The 15,983-nt window shown below is 37.7% G+C and overlaps 1 protein-coding gene across 1 annotated transcript in view; it reads right to left on the reverse strand.

Moving 5' to 3' along the window:
- Nucleotides 1–234: 234 nt before the first annotated feature.
- PKP2 (plakophilin 2) overlaps nucleotides 235–15,983 on the reverse strand; it is a 59,951-nt gene continuing 44,202 nt past the window's right edge. The window contains exons 7-13 of the mRNA XM_039342339.1: nucleotides 11,367–11,484; nucleotides 8,569–8,727; nucleotides 7,145–7,318; nucleotides 5,797–5,950; nucleotides 3,170–3,359; nucleotides 2,788–2,863; nucleotides 235–991 (exon numbers count right to left, since the gene is read on the reverse strand). Coding sequence (XP_039198273.1) covers nucleotides 923–991; nucleotides 2,788–2,863; nucleotides 3,170–3,359; nucleotides 5,797–5,950; nucleotides 7,145–7,318; nucleotides 8,569–8,727; nucleotides 11,367–11,484 — 940 coding nt within the window. The 3' untranslated portion in view covers nucleotides 235–922. The remainder of the gene's footprint in view (nucleotides 992–2,787; nucleotides 2,864–3,169; nucleotides 3,360–5,796; nucleotides 5,951–7,144; nucleotides 7,319–8,568; nucleotides 8,728–11,366; nucleotides 11,485–15,983) is intronic.

Raw genomic sequence — 15,983 nt, forward strand, 5'->3', positions numbered from 1 at the left:
CCATGATGACAGCATCACAAATGCTCTCTCTCTCTCTCTCTCTCTCTCTCTCTCTCTCTCTCTCTCTCTCTCTCTCTCTCTCTCTCTGTGTGTGTGTGTGTGTGTGTGTGTGTGTGTGAGAGAGAGAGAGAGAGAGAGAGAGCGCAGATACCCATTCCTGATGAATGTTAAAGTTAAAAGCATGAGAAACATTGCATTCTTCTGGTCAAAGCGATCATAAAACAGACCACACTGTAAGTAGTAACTTGGCATTGTTTGAACAAATTTTACACAACAAATTTTGAAAAGTCTCATGCACTGGTAAATTTAGGCTGTGGGTATAAAGAATTTTAAAAATAACTTCAACAATACTTCAGTTAAAAAAAAACAGTAACCATACATGCATGAAGAGGATTATACTGAAAAATTACAACCTAGGAAAATATTACTCAAAAGCAGTTTATACAAAAGTCTGTATATTCAGAAAATATCTGCAGATAAGAGGCAGTTTTGCATGAAGCACTCACTATAATAAGTTTAGCAAAAAGAAAACTAACACAAAACTTCAGCAAGAATTCCCATATCTCATCTTCTTTGGTTATTACTTTCCCATGATATAAAATGAAGACATTGATATGGACAATTGCCCTCAAACTGACCTAGTATAATATGTGCAGTGGTTGCCAGTTTCAGGCTTGATATTAAAATTATTTGCTAGGCTTCAGCTTGGATTTCATTACATTTATAGATGAGTCTGGATTTTAAGAGGAACAATAAGCAAGGCTATAATGGCAGATAATATAGGGATCAGCACTTTATTCCAGACACCCGCTGTAAATAATAAAACACTCTTTCACTCTTTCCCAGTTCTTGGTACTGAGTGAACAATGATAATACGTCTGTATTGTTTTTCCATACAGATCTTTAAGAACTTTCCAGGTTTTCAGTCTTTCAGTGAATTATAGGCTCTTAATGTTCGATTGTTGATGAAATCCGTTTTCTTATATCCAGCCTGTAAAGTAAAAACAAAAAAAGGAAATGGAACATAGTTAACTACAATTCCAGAAAAACGGAAGTAAATTCTCAGTGGATACACAAAGATAAATTATCAAACATATATTAGGAATGAGAGGCATATCCTACTGAAGGTACTTTGGGAGTCTAGAAAGGATATCAATTCATTTTTTCTAAGATTGGTTTGAGGTTGGTTTAAATGATTTAAATTAGTGTGGATCTGAAAGATACTTAAATTAGGTTGGGACTCAGGAAGATGTAGACCAGTGGTTCTCAACCTGTGGGTCGGGATCCCATTTGGGGTTGAACGACCATTTCACGGGGGTCGCCAAACAACATAGTCCACCATTTTTTCCCCCTTTTCCTTAGCTGTGCTACTCCCTTTTATTCTATTGGCTTTTGAAAGCCAATAGAATAGACTCTCTTGAATAGAGTCTAATTCTATTGGCTTTCAAAAGCCAATAGGAATTGTCCAGGCTGTCTCTGCCCTGCTGAGCCCACCAAAAGTCCCATTCTGCAAACAGTGCTGCACCAGTTGAATAGTCCTTGACTTACGACCGGTTGAGTAGTCCTCGACTTACGACCGGTTGGGGGTCGCGGCATTAAAAAGGTTGAGAACCACTGATGTAGACCAACTATTTATATCTATTGGCCTCAATTTGTTGGTCATGCTGCCTAGGAATTTGGAGACCTGCAATCGCAACACTTCTGGGAATACCAGATATGAGACAACTAGCCTAGATTGTTATCCTGATCATAAACAAATATATAAAAATATGTATTTGTCAGGATTGTGATGGGGTAGGGAGCAATGCATTATGATCCCTATGAAAACAACCTTCTGTAGTATTACATAAAAAAGTAAACATAGAAGTTAATCATGAAATTAAAATTCTATTTAATTTGACACTGATTGATGGTATATATTGTATTTACATATATGGAAAACTTCCATTAATTTAAATGGGCTTGTTGCCCTTTACAGAAACAAACTGAATGTTACAATTTAAAGCAGGAACCTGCAACTTCTGTTGGGCCAAATGCCACAATTATTTTTTGATTGGTATAGTGGAGGCTATGTTCTAAAATTTGTCCAGGACAAATAAAAAAAAAATCTCCTTTTCAGTTTCACACTTACTTGTAATTTCAACATATTTGATAGGGTTGCTTCCCTGTCATATATTTAGTGGTTTTTCTTTTTTGGTCACATTACGAATGACACTTTGATCATTCCTTCTTTGGGACCCCAAGACTTTTACATCGGAGTGCAGCCCTGGGAATTCAACTTATGACCCTCTAATTTGAAGGTGGGGTATTTGAGAAGCCTAACATGGAAAGGAGGACTTTCTTGCTTATTGGTCAGCCTGAAATCTTTCAACAATTTGGAAGACTTTGGGGAGGTGTTAGTTGTATTGTCTCTAGGAGACTTTCCCATTGTTTGAAAAAAATAAAAAGGATTAAGGGGGGAAAACAGGTGTTACTTGTTTGAAAGAATGCAGAAGCAGAAAGTGTTAGTCTAGCCAAAAAAAATGTTTTTGCATATTCTATTCACAAAAGCACATTCTATGATAGGGTGTAGTACTATGGCAAACCTAACAAAAGTACATGAAATCCATTTCCATCTTAATTAACAATCCCAAATCTCTAATAGAGTTAATTAGGGCTCAGTCTTAAAATATTTCTAATAACAAAAATAAATTAAAGTATGACATTCATTTAAAAACCAAGAAAACTGATACCAAGGTGGAAAAACAAAAGGTTTCAAAAAAATTCCCATCTTGTCTGCTAGCTTACCTTTTTGTAAGCACCATGGAGATCAGCATGAGACCACAAAGAATACAAGAGAATCGAGGCAGCTCTACCACTTTTGCTGAGAACAACAGTAATAAAAACAACTTTTAAAGCAGTTCAGCATCGTACCAGCATGAAGTTGAAAAGAACAAAATGTTTCACAGAATTTCAATTTAAAAGAAACCTAGTAGGGAAATAATAAAAGGTCCAAATGAAGGGCACAGGAAAAGGATAGGCAGAAGAGATCAGAAGCCATGAAAATATGTATTTTCAGACTCCCTTTAAACATGTTTTAAAAATCAAGAACAGAAAAATTCTCTCCTTCGTGCAACTTTTTGCTGCAAATTTAGTAGTACAGATACTCATTTTAGGAATGGATACCTACCTGTCACTTGTGCTGATATCCATAATCTTTGAAATGCCATCATTATTCAAGAGAAGTCGAGCATTTGAGGAATTGTTTTGAGTCAGGTTGTACAAAGCATAGCAAACAGAAGCCGTGGTCTCATTGTCCACATCGGATGTTGGGGCATAATTTGGCAGTATGGCAATCAATTCTGGCAATAGTTCTCTGGCTGAAAAATAACCAAGATGTGCCCTTATTCTAAAGTTTAAACATATCTATCACATGTTCTTTGAAATATGCTTGTATCTAAATGATACAATATTTAGTTCTAATGAAAATTTCCCATTTTTTCCTGCAAATTTACTTCATGAAAACGTTGGGATTTATGCCACTGCTATTTCCATTGCAGTAGATCCAGAACTCATCTTTCTTAATTACTTGGATTGGAAGACATAACTCCTGAAGTCCACCCAATGTAGTTAAGATACCTCCACAATAACATTTCACTGTAAATTTACTTCTCTTGGTGATGGTTTAATAAAAATAAAATGTCTATGCCCCCTGATAAATTCCCATCATTTATATCAACCAAATCTACTGGAACTTTGGTTGCTACTTCAACAATTGGATGCCCCCTCCACCTCTGCAGTATCAAGTAAGAATTTCTTGCTTTAACATTTCCCGTACTTCATACCACCCTTGCTAGTTTCTCCGCACTGAGGGAAAATGCAACTGTTTCGAGTTTAGTTTTCCTCTCATAGCATAATGTTGAGTTTATATAGAGAATTTATTATTCTGTGCCTACAAAAGAGAGTTACTTGGATTTGTGTCTTTCTCCTGATGTTCAAACCCTGTGTGTAAGGGAGAGATTAAGATCATGCTCATTTATTATGTAGACCAGCACAATGTTCTAACATGTTTGCAGGCTTAACATAGAGAAGCTTAATACTCAGAAATCAAAGCAACTAAGCAATTTATGCCTTTTAAAACCATGATGTACAGATAAACCACTGCACAAGGCACATACTTCTAAATAACTATATGCACCCATCTGATTAATGTGACCTATGTTCCTGAACTTTGTGCAGAATATACAGATACATTTTGTACATGGTAAGCCACACATTGCCATCTGTAATAAGGTTAATGTCATGGCCCCATCGGAGCTCAGTTCGGAGAAGTTGAAACCAGGACTGTCCACACATCTCCCTGGGAATGTTTGGAGAGACCAGGGGCTGAGGACGATGCTGTCCCAGGCCCTCAAGCATTGGGGAGGTTGTCAACTGGATGGAGAGCTGCCTGCCCTCACAGACACAGGGAACATCAGCTGCTGACAGGCAGTGGTGCTGATAGGCAGCAGATCCCCTCTGATGAGGAACAGCTGCCTTCCCCTCTGGAGCATGGAGAGCGGAGTGTAGGCAAGTTCAGAGAAGGGCTGCAAGGCTACTTGGGAGAAGGTTGCCCCACCCCTCCTCACAGGGAACACCTGGAGTGGGTTGACTTAAGGAGAAACAGTGGGGTTTTAGTCTTTGCCAGGAATAATTGCTTGTTTTGGTTTACACTCACCTGGCTTTGCCTCACACCTTTTGCCTTTTCTTGCCTTGAGGACTGTTTTCGCCTTTAGCTTTGCCTAGCCTTAAGGACTGCCTTCTGCTTTTTGTCTTGTACCTTGCCCTTCTTGCCTTGAGGACTGCTTTTTGCCCTTTGCTTTGCTTTGCCTTGAGAAGTGCCTTTAGCCTTGTACCGTCTCTTAGCCCCAAGGACTGCCATTTGACTTGTGCCTTTACCTTGCCTTGTGGACTACAACTTGCCTCATGGACTTGCTTAGCTGGTTGGACTGGACTTGGGACCCTGACCTTGCCCTTTGAGGGTGCTCCTACTCTGTGGACTTTCTTTGTAATATATGGGCTGTTGTTTGGGGGACTGAGGGTGGCTGTCTGCAGGGTAATGTGGGGTCGCTGGAGGGCCGTTTGTTGGAACATTTACTGGTCGCTGGAGGGCCGTTTGTTGGAACATTTACTGAGAGCAATAAAGGACTCTCTAGAGCAGACATGTCAAACTCGCGAAGTCACGTGATGTCACACAACGTATCAGGACAGTTTTGTCATTGCAGCAATGGGGTGGGCATGACTTCTGTGTGACGCGCCCGGCCTGTGGGCCAGCAGTTTGACACCCCTGCTCTAGAGGCCTGCCTCGCCTTGACTATCTGGGTCATAACAGTTAAATTGGTATGAACACTAAGCAGTGATAGAGAAGGCATGTCATTGGATAACAGCGTTGGCCAATCTTCCACAATCTGAAGCCCTCCAAATTTTGTAGAGCTTGATAAATTCTAAAATTCAAATGACTGCAGATTTTCTGCGATTTGGGCCCTCAACACATTTGGAGATTCACAATTTGCCAAAAACTACCACCACCATACCTTTCCAACTCTGATTCCCAAACAACTGAAAAGTGTCTTGTGGCTAGCAATTGCAGCCAATACACATCAAACTTATTACCTCAAAAAAAAAAAAAATTAAATTGGATGCAATTCACAATCAGCCTTGATAGCTTATTGAAGAAACAGTGGTACTGTTCTGCTAAAAGTCTAGTTCAACTTCATTAACATCCTATCATGCAATTAAAACCCATGCAAATAATGTCCATTAAGAGTGTGTATTTACCTATTTCATTTTGCAGCAAGGTGTTACGAGACAAGTTCCTGAGTAGGGAGACTGCTGTTTTCCTAACGCTTAAGTTGCTCACGTGTAGCATGCTCCGAATATTTGGGAGGCCATTGGCCTTCTTGATAATGATATGAGCCACCCCAAATGGCATCTGTCAGGAAACACATACAGCTTTCAGACTTAGGGAATTCACCACTCCATATCATAGCATTGCACACAGTGCATAATTTTCTTCCAGAAAGGGGATTATTATTATTGTCAGTCCCTGAATAAAGGCATTTCAAGTATTAAGAAAACATCCCCACCTCCGAAGAAGAATTCTGTGTCAGGAACTCCAGGTTTCCTTGGGAAGGAAAGGATGCTAGGAGAACAGATGTAGAAATGTCCTTGAAGCCTTTAACCCAGACTTGGAACTGCACAGGAATTCACTTAAAGTGTTTTGTTTTTAAAGGGAAATGATGTGCAAAAATAAAGAAAAGCGCCCACCAAGCAACACCCCAATTATATAATTATACAAATTATACAATTATACAACACCCCAATTATACATTTCAGGTGGATGATGCTTTGTCAATTTATTCTTTTTCAAAAATAGTGTTGTTGGTATCGATAGAAATGTCTGACTACAGACGAAGCTGAAGCATCACAAGCTAGGTACCAAAGGCCATACTCAAATTACAGAAATATCGTGAAAGAAGAAAAGTGAGACCCAACTTGGTATAGCAGATTTTGGTGCTGGTGGACCTTCCTAGGATGTCCTGTTAACTTCACTTAGTTGCAAACTCTTCGCTTATTCTCTTTATCTTCCTTTTGCAAGGCTAGCCGGTCATTTTGCTTCCTTGTCTCACTATGCTAATCATTCTCAGCTCTCTTGGGCCATCTACAATTCCATGTTTTCCAGATAAAATGGTTTCTATCCTTTCTTTTTCCATCCTCCTTGTCTAGGAGCAACCCAAAATGAAATATATCAGCCATCTTTGTTACAAACAAAGGTAGGCATCAATGTTCCCTAGATATCCTTAACAATTAAAAGACAAACAACAACTTGAGACCAGCCCTTCCTTTGTAGTCTCCTCTAGATATTTGACACCTCCCAAATATTAAAATAAAATGAGACTAGGTACCAGCAGGGCAATTTGTAAATGTCCACTGACTAATCTTATCCAGGCCTTTATTGTTGACTAGATTAATGTTGTACTGGTTTCATCATTCTGTTCTATTTCCTATGGCTCCATTGTACGTTTTTTTTCTCTCTCTATGTGCTGGTCTGAGTTTATCCAAGAGAAACAATAGTAAAATAACAGCATTAATACCAGCTACATCCATTTCCTTCTCAGATACTTACTGGTCCACTGCCAGCAGTGAGGTTCTGCAGAGCCCCCAGAGATGCTTCTTGAGTGAAGTTTCTAGTGCTTTCTGCTATTAGAGACAAATATATCCTGATCAGTGTGGAATGCCAGAGCTTTTCAATGCCTCTGGGGTTACTCTTTTCTTCCGGAAGAGGCAAATCTTGTTGCTTCTAAAAAGGCAAACAGATTAATATTTCAGAAATGAAGTGAGAAAGAATCAAAGTCTTCTTGGAGTATAGTTAGTCTGGCTCCTTAATGATAACTAGTAAAATATAGAGACCAATAGTCCTAAATTTTGATTAATGCCTACCTGCAAATCATTGTGTGGGTTTAATATTGCATAAACCCTCTGTAACCCCTATTTGAGCAACCATGTAAAGCCTAATCATTAAGAACAACCAGAGGAAATAGATTATTGCTGCATCTGCTGATTACTCATGATTATTGGGGATGAACAACTTTACTTTCATCCAAAACACAGTATACTTTAAAGAGGAAAGAAATTAACATCTAATGGCTATATTTTTCTATAAGGTAGTGATCCATCTTTAGGTTGTTTTTAACCATTTAGTTGTGTCCAGCTCTTGGTGACTTTATAGGCACATGCTCTCCATGCTACCCAGTCAAGCACAGCTTCTTTCCCTGTTCAGCTTTGCATTAGATTTGATGTTATCAAGCCAGCATGTTCTTTATTTGCCTCTTCTTCTTTGTCCACTAACTATTCCTAGCATCATTGCCTTCTCCAATGAATTTGCAAGCATAACATGGCCAAAATAAATCAAAAATAGTCTTATTATTTTAGCCTTCAGTGATGTGTCTAGTTTTATATGATTTAATATCTCTCTGTTAGTTACTCTGGCAATTAAATAATTGTTAGATCCACAGAACATTAGGGGTGGGGAGACACCAGAAACTAGATTAACAAATCTGTCTTGAAATCTTATAAACCTGGTCACAATTTCATACCTTAATTTTATACTATCAGGCCTGATGAATGGTTCTATAAAGTTAGCAAGCTTTCTATAGCATTCTGGTTTAGTCCTAACAAAATATTTCATCCTGGAGAAAGTCTGTCTATGTAGCTGCTAAGAGAAAATGACAATTATCCGTCCATCAAAATAATCTCCATCTGTATTTTTCAGATTTTTTTCCTTACTATCAAGGACTGCTTATCTTTATTTTATGAATACTATTTAATGTTTAAGTGATCTTTTTCACCTAGCCTATTTGCATATTACATATATACTCTATATTAGCCAACCGTCAAAGTATCATATCTATTGGGACTAAAATTTCCATGATTCCCAGTAAGATCCTTCTAGGGATATCTGATTGTGGTTAATGAGTTGCAGATAAAAGTTTCTCTGAGACGCTGGGCAGTCTATCACAAACTGTTGTTCCTTCCTTACATCTTGGATACCTGCTTTGCTTTCCTGCTCCTTGTTCCAAAGCATCCAATGTTGTTCCCGGATGGATCATCTCTTTTTGGCACATAGAGTTTTTCAGTGTAATTATTAGGGAGCTCAGTCTCTAACTGGTAAGAAAGATTATGAAGAATGCACACACAATTCTCTGTAGCCTGGAAAAATGAACAAATATATTACTCTATGTAAATAATGGAAAAGATCTGGAATATACTGTAGATTCAAGCATGCAGATAACCATTGGCCTTAATTTATAGCTCTTAGTAGGTTGTGCATAGCAGCAATCTTTCTGCAAATTTTAAGTTTCAAATCACTGGAATGAATGAATGAATGAATGAATGAATGAATGAATGAATGGATGGATGGATGAATGGAGTTGTGTGTTTAGATCCACTTAGAACAACTAGTAAAAGATGAGAAATTTTAATTCATTTCATACCTGAATAAACTGCCACACAGGGTTGAACTTACAAATATTAAATGTTACTTGTTTAAATCTTAAATCTATTGCAGTTAAGCTAAATCTCTTAAGCTAAAACTTAACCTATTACAGTTTCTACTGTTCTAGAACTGGAGGACGGACACTTTATACTTAATCAACAACAGAGGTGAACTCTTCTAAACTTTTCCTTTTAATTCAGAAAGAGAAAGTGAAGACAATATTGGAGTGCACAAGCCCAGCCAAAAGTCCAGGTTTGATAAGACTGTCTATACTTCTTCAATTTGGCACCATCCAGACATGTTGCACAGCAACTCCCACTATTACCAACACTATGGCTGAGAACACGAGAGCAGCATCTAGAGCAGTGGTTCTCAACCTGTGGGTCGGGACCCCATTTGGGGTCGAACACCATTTCACGGGGGTCGCCAAACAATGCAGTCCGCCATTTTTTCCCCCCTTTTCCTTAGCTGTGCTACTCCCTTTTATTCTATTGGCTTTTGAAAGCCAATAGAATAGACTCTCTTGAATAGAGTCTAATTCTATTGGCTTTCAAAAGCCAATAGGAATTGTCCAGGCTGTCTCTGCCCTGCTGAGCCCGCCAAAAGTCCCATTCTGCAAACGGTGCTGCACCAGTTGAGTAGTCCTCGACTTACGACCGGTTGAGTAGTCCTCGACTTACGACCGGTTGGGGGTCGTGGCATTAAAAAGGGTGAGAACCACTGACCTAGAGGATGCAAAATTGTAGATCTTTGGTAGTATTTCAGCATCTGTTGTATTTGTGCTTTGCTGGGGTGCTTTTGGGTAATCTCAAGCGGGTTGTTTTCAGCAGAATATATTAACATGGGACTAAGAATTTTATAACTGGAAATATATTTATGATTCTTTAGCAGCTGCCTGATTTCAAACAACTCTGGGCAGTTTACAATTTAAAAGTAAGAAACAATAATAAGAAAGAGTTAATGGATATCCAGAGGAGAATAAGCTACAGTGATTCAGCAATCACCCTACCTCAAAGTCTGAGAAAACAATTGGATTTTCAAGGATTTTTAGAACATCACAATGTCCCCAAAACTCGCATCATAAAGTCATTAGAAGATTTATAAGAGAGGATGAATATTTTTTTTTTTTTTTTTATTGAAATTTTTCAAAAGTTTTACAAATAAAAATCCACCCCCCCCTCCCCAACCACCCCACTCCCCCCCCGACTTCCCAGAACTGAATATAGGATTATTTAACAAATATTTTAAAAATAACATTTGCAATTTATAAAATAATTAATAATAATAATAAAAATCACAGTAATAATATATATAGAAATAATATACATAACATAAACTTTAAAATGAATAATATATACTAAAAAAGAAAAAAAAATAAAAAATAAAAAGAGAAGAGAGAGAGAGAAAGAAGAAAGAAGAAAGTAGACGAAAAATAAAGCATATATATATATAAAAAAAAAAAAATATATGAATAATAATACATTAAAAATGTATATATATAAAAAAGAAAAAGAAGAAAGAAAGAAAGAAAAAACAATCATTACAAATTATAAAAAGGCTAAATAATATTTTTCCATATCCAAATTATGTTGTATAAAATTTATCCATTTTTCCCATACCGCAAAAAATTTTTCTTGAGATTGCTCCTTTAAGAAAGCCGAAATCTTTGCCATTTCTGCCAAATACGAAACTTTATGAAACCATTCTTGTAAAGTAGGCAAAGATTCCTTCTTCCAATATTGTCCTATTAACAACCTAGCGGCTGTAATCAAATTTAACATCAATATAACCTCCTTAGCATCACAGTCAATAACAATACCTAGTAAAAATAATTGCGGAGTAAATTTTACCCTTCTTTTAAAAATTCTTTGAATATTCCACCATATCTTAATCCAAAAAGCTTTTATATGCTTACACGTCCACCAAATATGGTAATAGGTAGCATCCAAATATCCACATCTCCAGCATTTCGGCTGTAGATTAGGGTACATAATGGACATTTTCTTTGGGTCAAGGTGCCATCTATAAAACATCTTATAAAAATTCTCTCTTAAATTTTGCGCTTGTGTGAATTTAACATTTCTTATCCAAATAAGTTCCCAAGTATCCATTGAAATCGTTTCACCAATATTCTGTGCCCATTTAATCATACAATCTTTAACTAGTTCAAGTTCTGAATCTAATTCCACTAAAACCCCATAAACTCTCTTAATATGGGTTGGCCTTTGATCTCTTACTTGTTTTAAAAAAATTCCAAAGAGAGGATGAATATTAACACACTTTGGAGACAGTGCCAGAAAAATAAATGCCCTCTATCTTAATTCTAGATATTCCAACGGTTTGGAAAAGTTACCTTATCATCTGGTTTACGATCTGCAGTTGTTCCTTGTATATAATATACCAGAGAGTCAATCAATCCATCACATTCCCTCATTTTCTTTCTCCCTTCAGGGCCAGCAGAACTCATGTTTCTGTAAATAAGTTAAGAAAATGTCAGTTTAAGAAACAGTTTATTTTATAGAAGATAGACGACAGATGGTCCTGGCTTAATGAGTATTCAGCGAATACTCAAAGTTATGATGGTGCTGAACCAATGCTACTTATGGAGGCAATAGCAACAACACAAATAGCAATAGCACTTGGACTTATATATTGCTCTATTGTGCTTTACAGCACTCTATGAGCAGTTTACCAATGTCAGCATATTGCCTCCAACAATCTGGGTCCTCATTTTACCAACCTTGGAAGGATGGAAGACTAAGTTGACCTTGAGCTGGTCAGGATTGAACTGCAGACTGTGGGCAGTTAGCCTACAATACTGCATTCTAACCACTCTGCCACCACAGCTCAACGTTAAAGCTACTGCAACTCCCCTATGGTCAAGCAATCAAAATCTGGGTGCTAGGCAACCTGTCCACATTTAGGACTGCAGGGTGCATTTCAATTCCCCCTTCCATTTCTCTTCTTTGGCTCGCCTGAGCTCTACCGCCACTGCCTTCCACTGTGAGTCATAGGAGTGTCTTCTTTCTCCCACCACCATTAATGCACATCCAGCCAAAGCAGCTGCTAGCTCTTGGTGAAGCCTCCATGAAGGCAGTATAGAGGTCTCACCGAGGACCAGCAGCTGTCTCATCCAGATGTGCCTTGTTGTCAGCAGGAGGAAGAAGATAGTGTAGGTCAGCTTGGGCTGGGGATGCAGCAGCGCTGAAGTATAGGATGGCCAAAAGAGCAGAGATGGGGGGAAGATAGGTGGGTGGAAAAACTGAAGCAGAGATGAGCACAGCAGGGTAGGGAAGCAGGAGGCCCTCATCTAATGACTGTAACCAGGACTACCATAACTAGGTGATGCAGTTGCACACTGTTTCATCTAACAGCTACTTCGCTTTGTGATGAAAATTCTGGCCCCAACTGGGTCATTAAGCAAGAACTACCTTAACCTCTATGAGGTGAAGTTCTTTCAATTGTTCTGAATGCCTTGTTAGGTGAGAAAGATTTTGGTATAAAACTCACAAGCTACTAAAATATATTTAGTTTAAAATTTTCAATCAACTGACGCAGATTCTCAAACTCCAGATCAACATCTATTACTTTAATAATTTACTCATAGTTAACATGAAGCTTCATCCTCTAAGAACAATGTGGAGTGCATTTATTCAGAAATATGTTCAGTGGAGATTTATAACTGGTAAGTAGATAGATCTTTACTCGACAGTTTTGCTTAACTTACAGACAACAGATTCTTTGATAAAAAAATCCCCCTTTCTTTATTTTTCATCTCTTGTAATTAAACTGTAATTCTATATTTGTTGAACAGGCAGACTTTACCCTCTGAATAGACAAGTATAAGATCGCACTGCCAGACATTTGTTTTTCAACCCATAATCATTCACTGTACATTCTGGCAATTATCTTAAGCAGAGAATAAATAACATTTGCTCATTAGCTCCAATTTATGAAACAAGGAAACCACTTCGATAGTCGCAGGGGAAAGCAAATTTAATGCTTTTCTTGCAGAGCGGCAAACCAGCTACAAAATGACAGATGCGCGCACTCTTACTAGGCAGCCCAAATCTATATAGAATTAGATGTACCCCCGGTTAATTGACTTAGACATGTTTAAAACCCATCTGTTAAATAAATAGTAACATTTGAAAGTGTTGTGCACAGGGACTATGATTTTTCTGAGCCAGGTTTTTGTTAGGCCTTAGACAACTCAAAGAAGAACAACTGCTTGTACACTGCATAACTGAATATCAATAAAAGCATTTTCAGAAATTGACCCATTTATATAACAGTGAGCAGGTTGGAGATCATACTATTTGTTAAATGGGTGTACTTTGCTGTTTTTCTTTAAATTTGTATTTGTATAGAGTTTTCTCTGTATTTCTTTTTAAAAATTGCAATAAAATTATATTACTATTGAATCACTTTGATGTTCTCCTCCTTCTGCATCCTTTTTCTCTTTTGAATTGATTTGACAGTGAGTCTGCGAGCAGGGAGGGGCTTTTCCTCTGACTGTCTACATTCTCTTATAAACGCCCTCTATAATTAGTTTTTCATTTCTCTCTCCAAAATCCATAGGTCTGTCTGTCTGGTTATCCAGAGCAAAGGAGAATATGTGTGCATGGACAGGAGGAGTTAAGCATAATTTACTGCTACTTAATCTTTCCTTGTAACTGTTCCCATAAACTCAGCAAATGAGAAGAGACATGCATTAGCTGAAATAAGCTTCAAAAAGTTTGTTGCATGGAGTGCTTGCTCTGTGAGATTCCAGCCATTCTACTGTATTTCATTCCTCTTTGCCGATATCACACAGGTAGTCCTCATGTTGCAACCCTTCAAGTTATGACGGACCCCTCAACAGCTACTTACAACCTAATTTTGAAGTTCTGATGTTGGCCTTCCCCATGTGACCGCATTTTGAACGCTAAAGAATTTACGGCCATTTCCAATGCCCCATAGTCATATGACCATGATTTATGACATTTTGTCTAGAAACTGGTTGTTTACATTCAATTCCTGGGAAAAAATTTTTTTTCCATAGTGTCGTGCTTAACAACCATGGTGTTTGCTTAATAACCATAATATTTGCTTTATGGCCACCGTAAAAAAGGTTGTAAAATCAGATCCAGTCATATGATGATCAATTTTATGACCATCATGCCTTTGGCCATAAATTAACAGGCTCAGTTATGGTCATAAGTTAAGGTCTACCTGTATCCCCCCCCCATCCCTCCATTTCTCATTCATTCGCTGGTGAGAACAGTTTCCCCTAGAGTATTTTCTGGGGAGGGGGCTGGAAGTAATTCCCTTTGAAGATGTTTGATTCTTCAAATGGTGGGAGTTCCCCAAAGTTTCCAAAGAATTTTCCCCCAACAGTTGTGTTGCACAATAAAAGCAGGACTTTGTCCTTGAATTGTGGAGAGAGGAGGAGAGATTATATAAAAAAAATCACCTTTCTGTGTCAAAACACATTCACAATTTAAATATAAAAGAAGCAAATCAAATCAAGCAAAAGTAAGCATTCAAGCAGCAGCAAGTTAACATCTTACAAGAAAGATAAACTCAAAACCCTACCAGATAAAACCATCTTCCCTGTATATTGAAAAACAGGCATGATAGACCCAGGAAGTCCTTTTAATCTATTACTTTTTGCAGTACAAAGGATAGCTTTTTAGCTGGGATTATTGGAGGCAGCGGAGAATGTGTACCAGAACCTCAATAAAAACAGCTTCTGGTTTTGGGTTTCTCCTGCCTGCTCCAAAGCTGTTTCCTCTTGCTCAACTAGCTCCTGGCTCATTATTAATGTGGAAAAAAAAGTGATTATGCTGTTTTACAAAGCTATGACTACACTTGAAACTGCACGTTCATTCTTTCGTCAGTTTGCAAACACTGTTGACGGTAGCATGTTTGCAACAGCTTTTCTTGTGCATATAGAAATAGTTGTGTGGCGAGAGCTAAATAAAACAAAAGAGATAAGGGTGGAATTCTCAAATCCATTGCTTGGATTGGAGCACAAGAAGAGCATTTCAAAACAAACCTCACAGCTGCAGCCCTAGCAAAAGGAAATTATTTGATGTTGGATAAATAGAACAGGATTGTTGTTTGTGATCTTAGCAGCCATGGTGGAAGTCTGTCAAGAAGGGGTGCAAACCTTTTTTCATTCCATTTTTCAAAGTTTTTAAGACATTGAAAAATGTGTTTGCTCCTTTTTGCAAAATGCTTTATCCCTTGAATGGATGCCTGAAGCGAGGGCTGCATACTGCTCTTCATATAACCTTTTGTTTTTAATCTCACCTAAATGCAAGCTTTTTTTTAAAGATCTGAATGACAAATTCTATAAACAGAATAAACTATAATTCTGAATATTGTCTAATCTGAAAGAATGACTTGAGATGGATGGATGGCTATAAAAATAAATAAATAAAGAAAGAAAGAAAGAAAGGAAAGAAGGAAGGAAAGAAAGAGAAAGGAGGGAAGGAAAGAAAGAAAAGAAAGAAAAAGGAGGGAAGGAAAGAAAGAAGATAGAAAGAAAAGATAGAAAAAGATAAAAAAAGAGAAAGGAGGGAGGGAAGGAAGGAAGGAAAGAAAGAAAAGAAAAGAAAAGAAAGTAAGTTTTAGAAAGTAGAAGTTCCTTGCTGATCTTGCCTGGGTCTGAAAGCTAAGCTGGGATGGCATACTTAGCACAGATCGTCTGTGACCATTTTTTAGCGATTGTTCGAAGTTACAATGGCAATGAAAAAAGTGACTTACAACCAGTTTTCACACTTACGACCATTGCAGCATCCTCATGATCACGTGATCAAAATTTGGGTGCTTGGCAACTGGCATGTATTTATGACAGTTGCACAGGAGTCATTTGATCACCATTTGTAATCTTCTTGGCTGATATATAATTTTATTCTTCTTAATTCCAAATGCTAATAGTATCTCATTCTTCCTACAACTTCTTTCTTTCTTGATTTTTTGT

This window comes from Crotalus tigris, unplaced genomic scaffold, assembly GCF_016545835.1.
Source record: "Crotalus tigris isolate CLP2741 ecotype Arizona unplaced genomic scaffold, ASM1654583v1 scf7180000017789.496130, whole genome shotgun sequence".
NCBI lineage: Eukaryota > Metazoa > Chordata > Lepidosauria > Squamata > Viperidae > Crotalus > Crotalus tigris.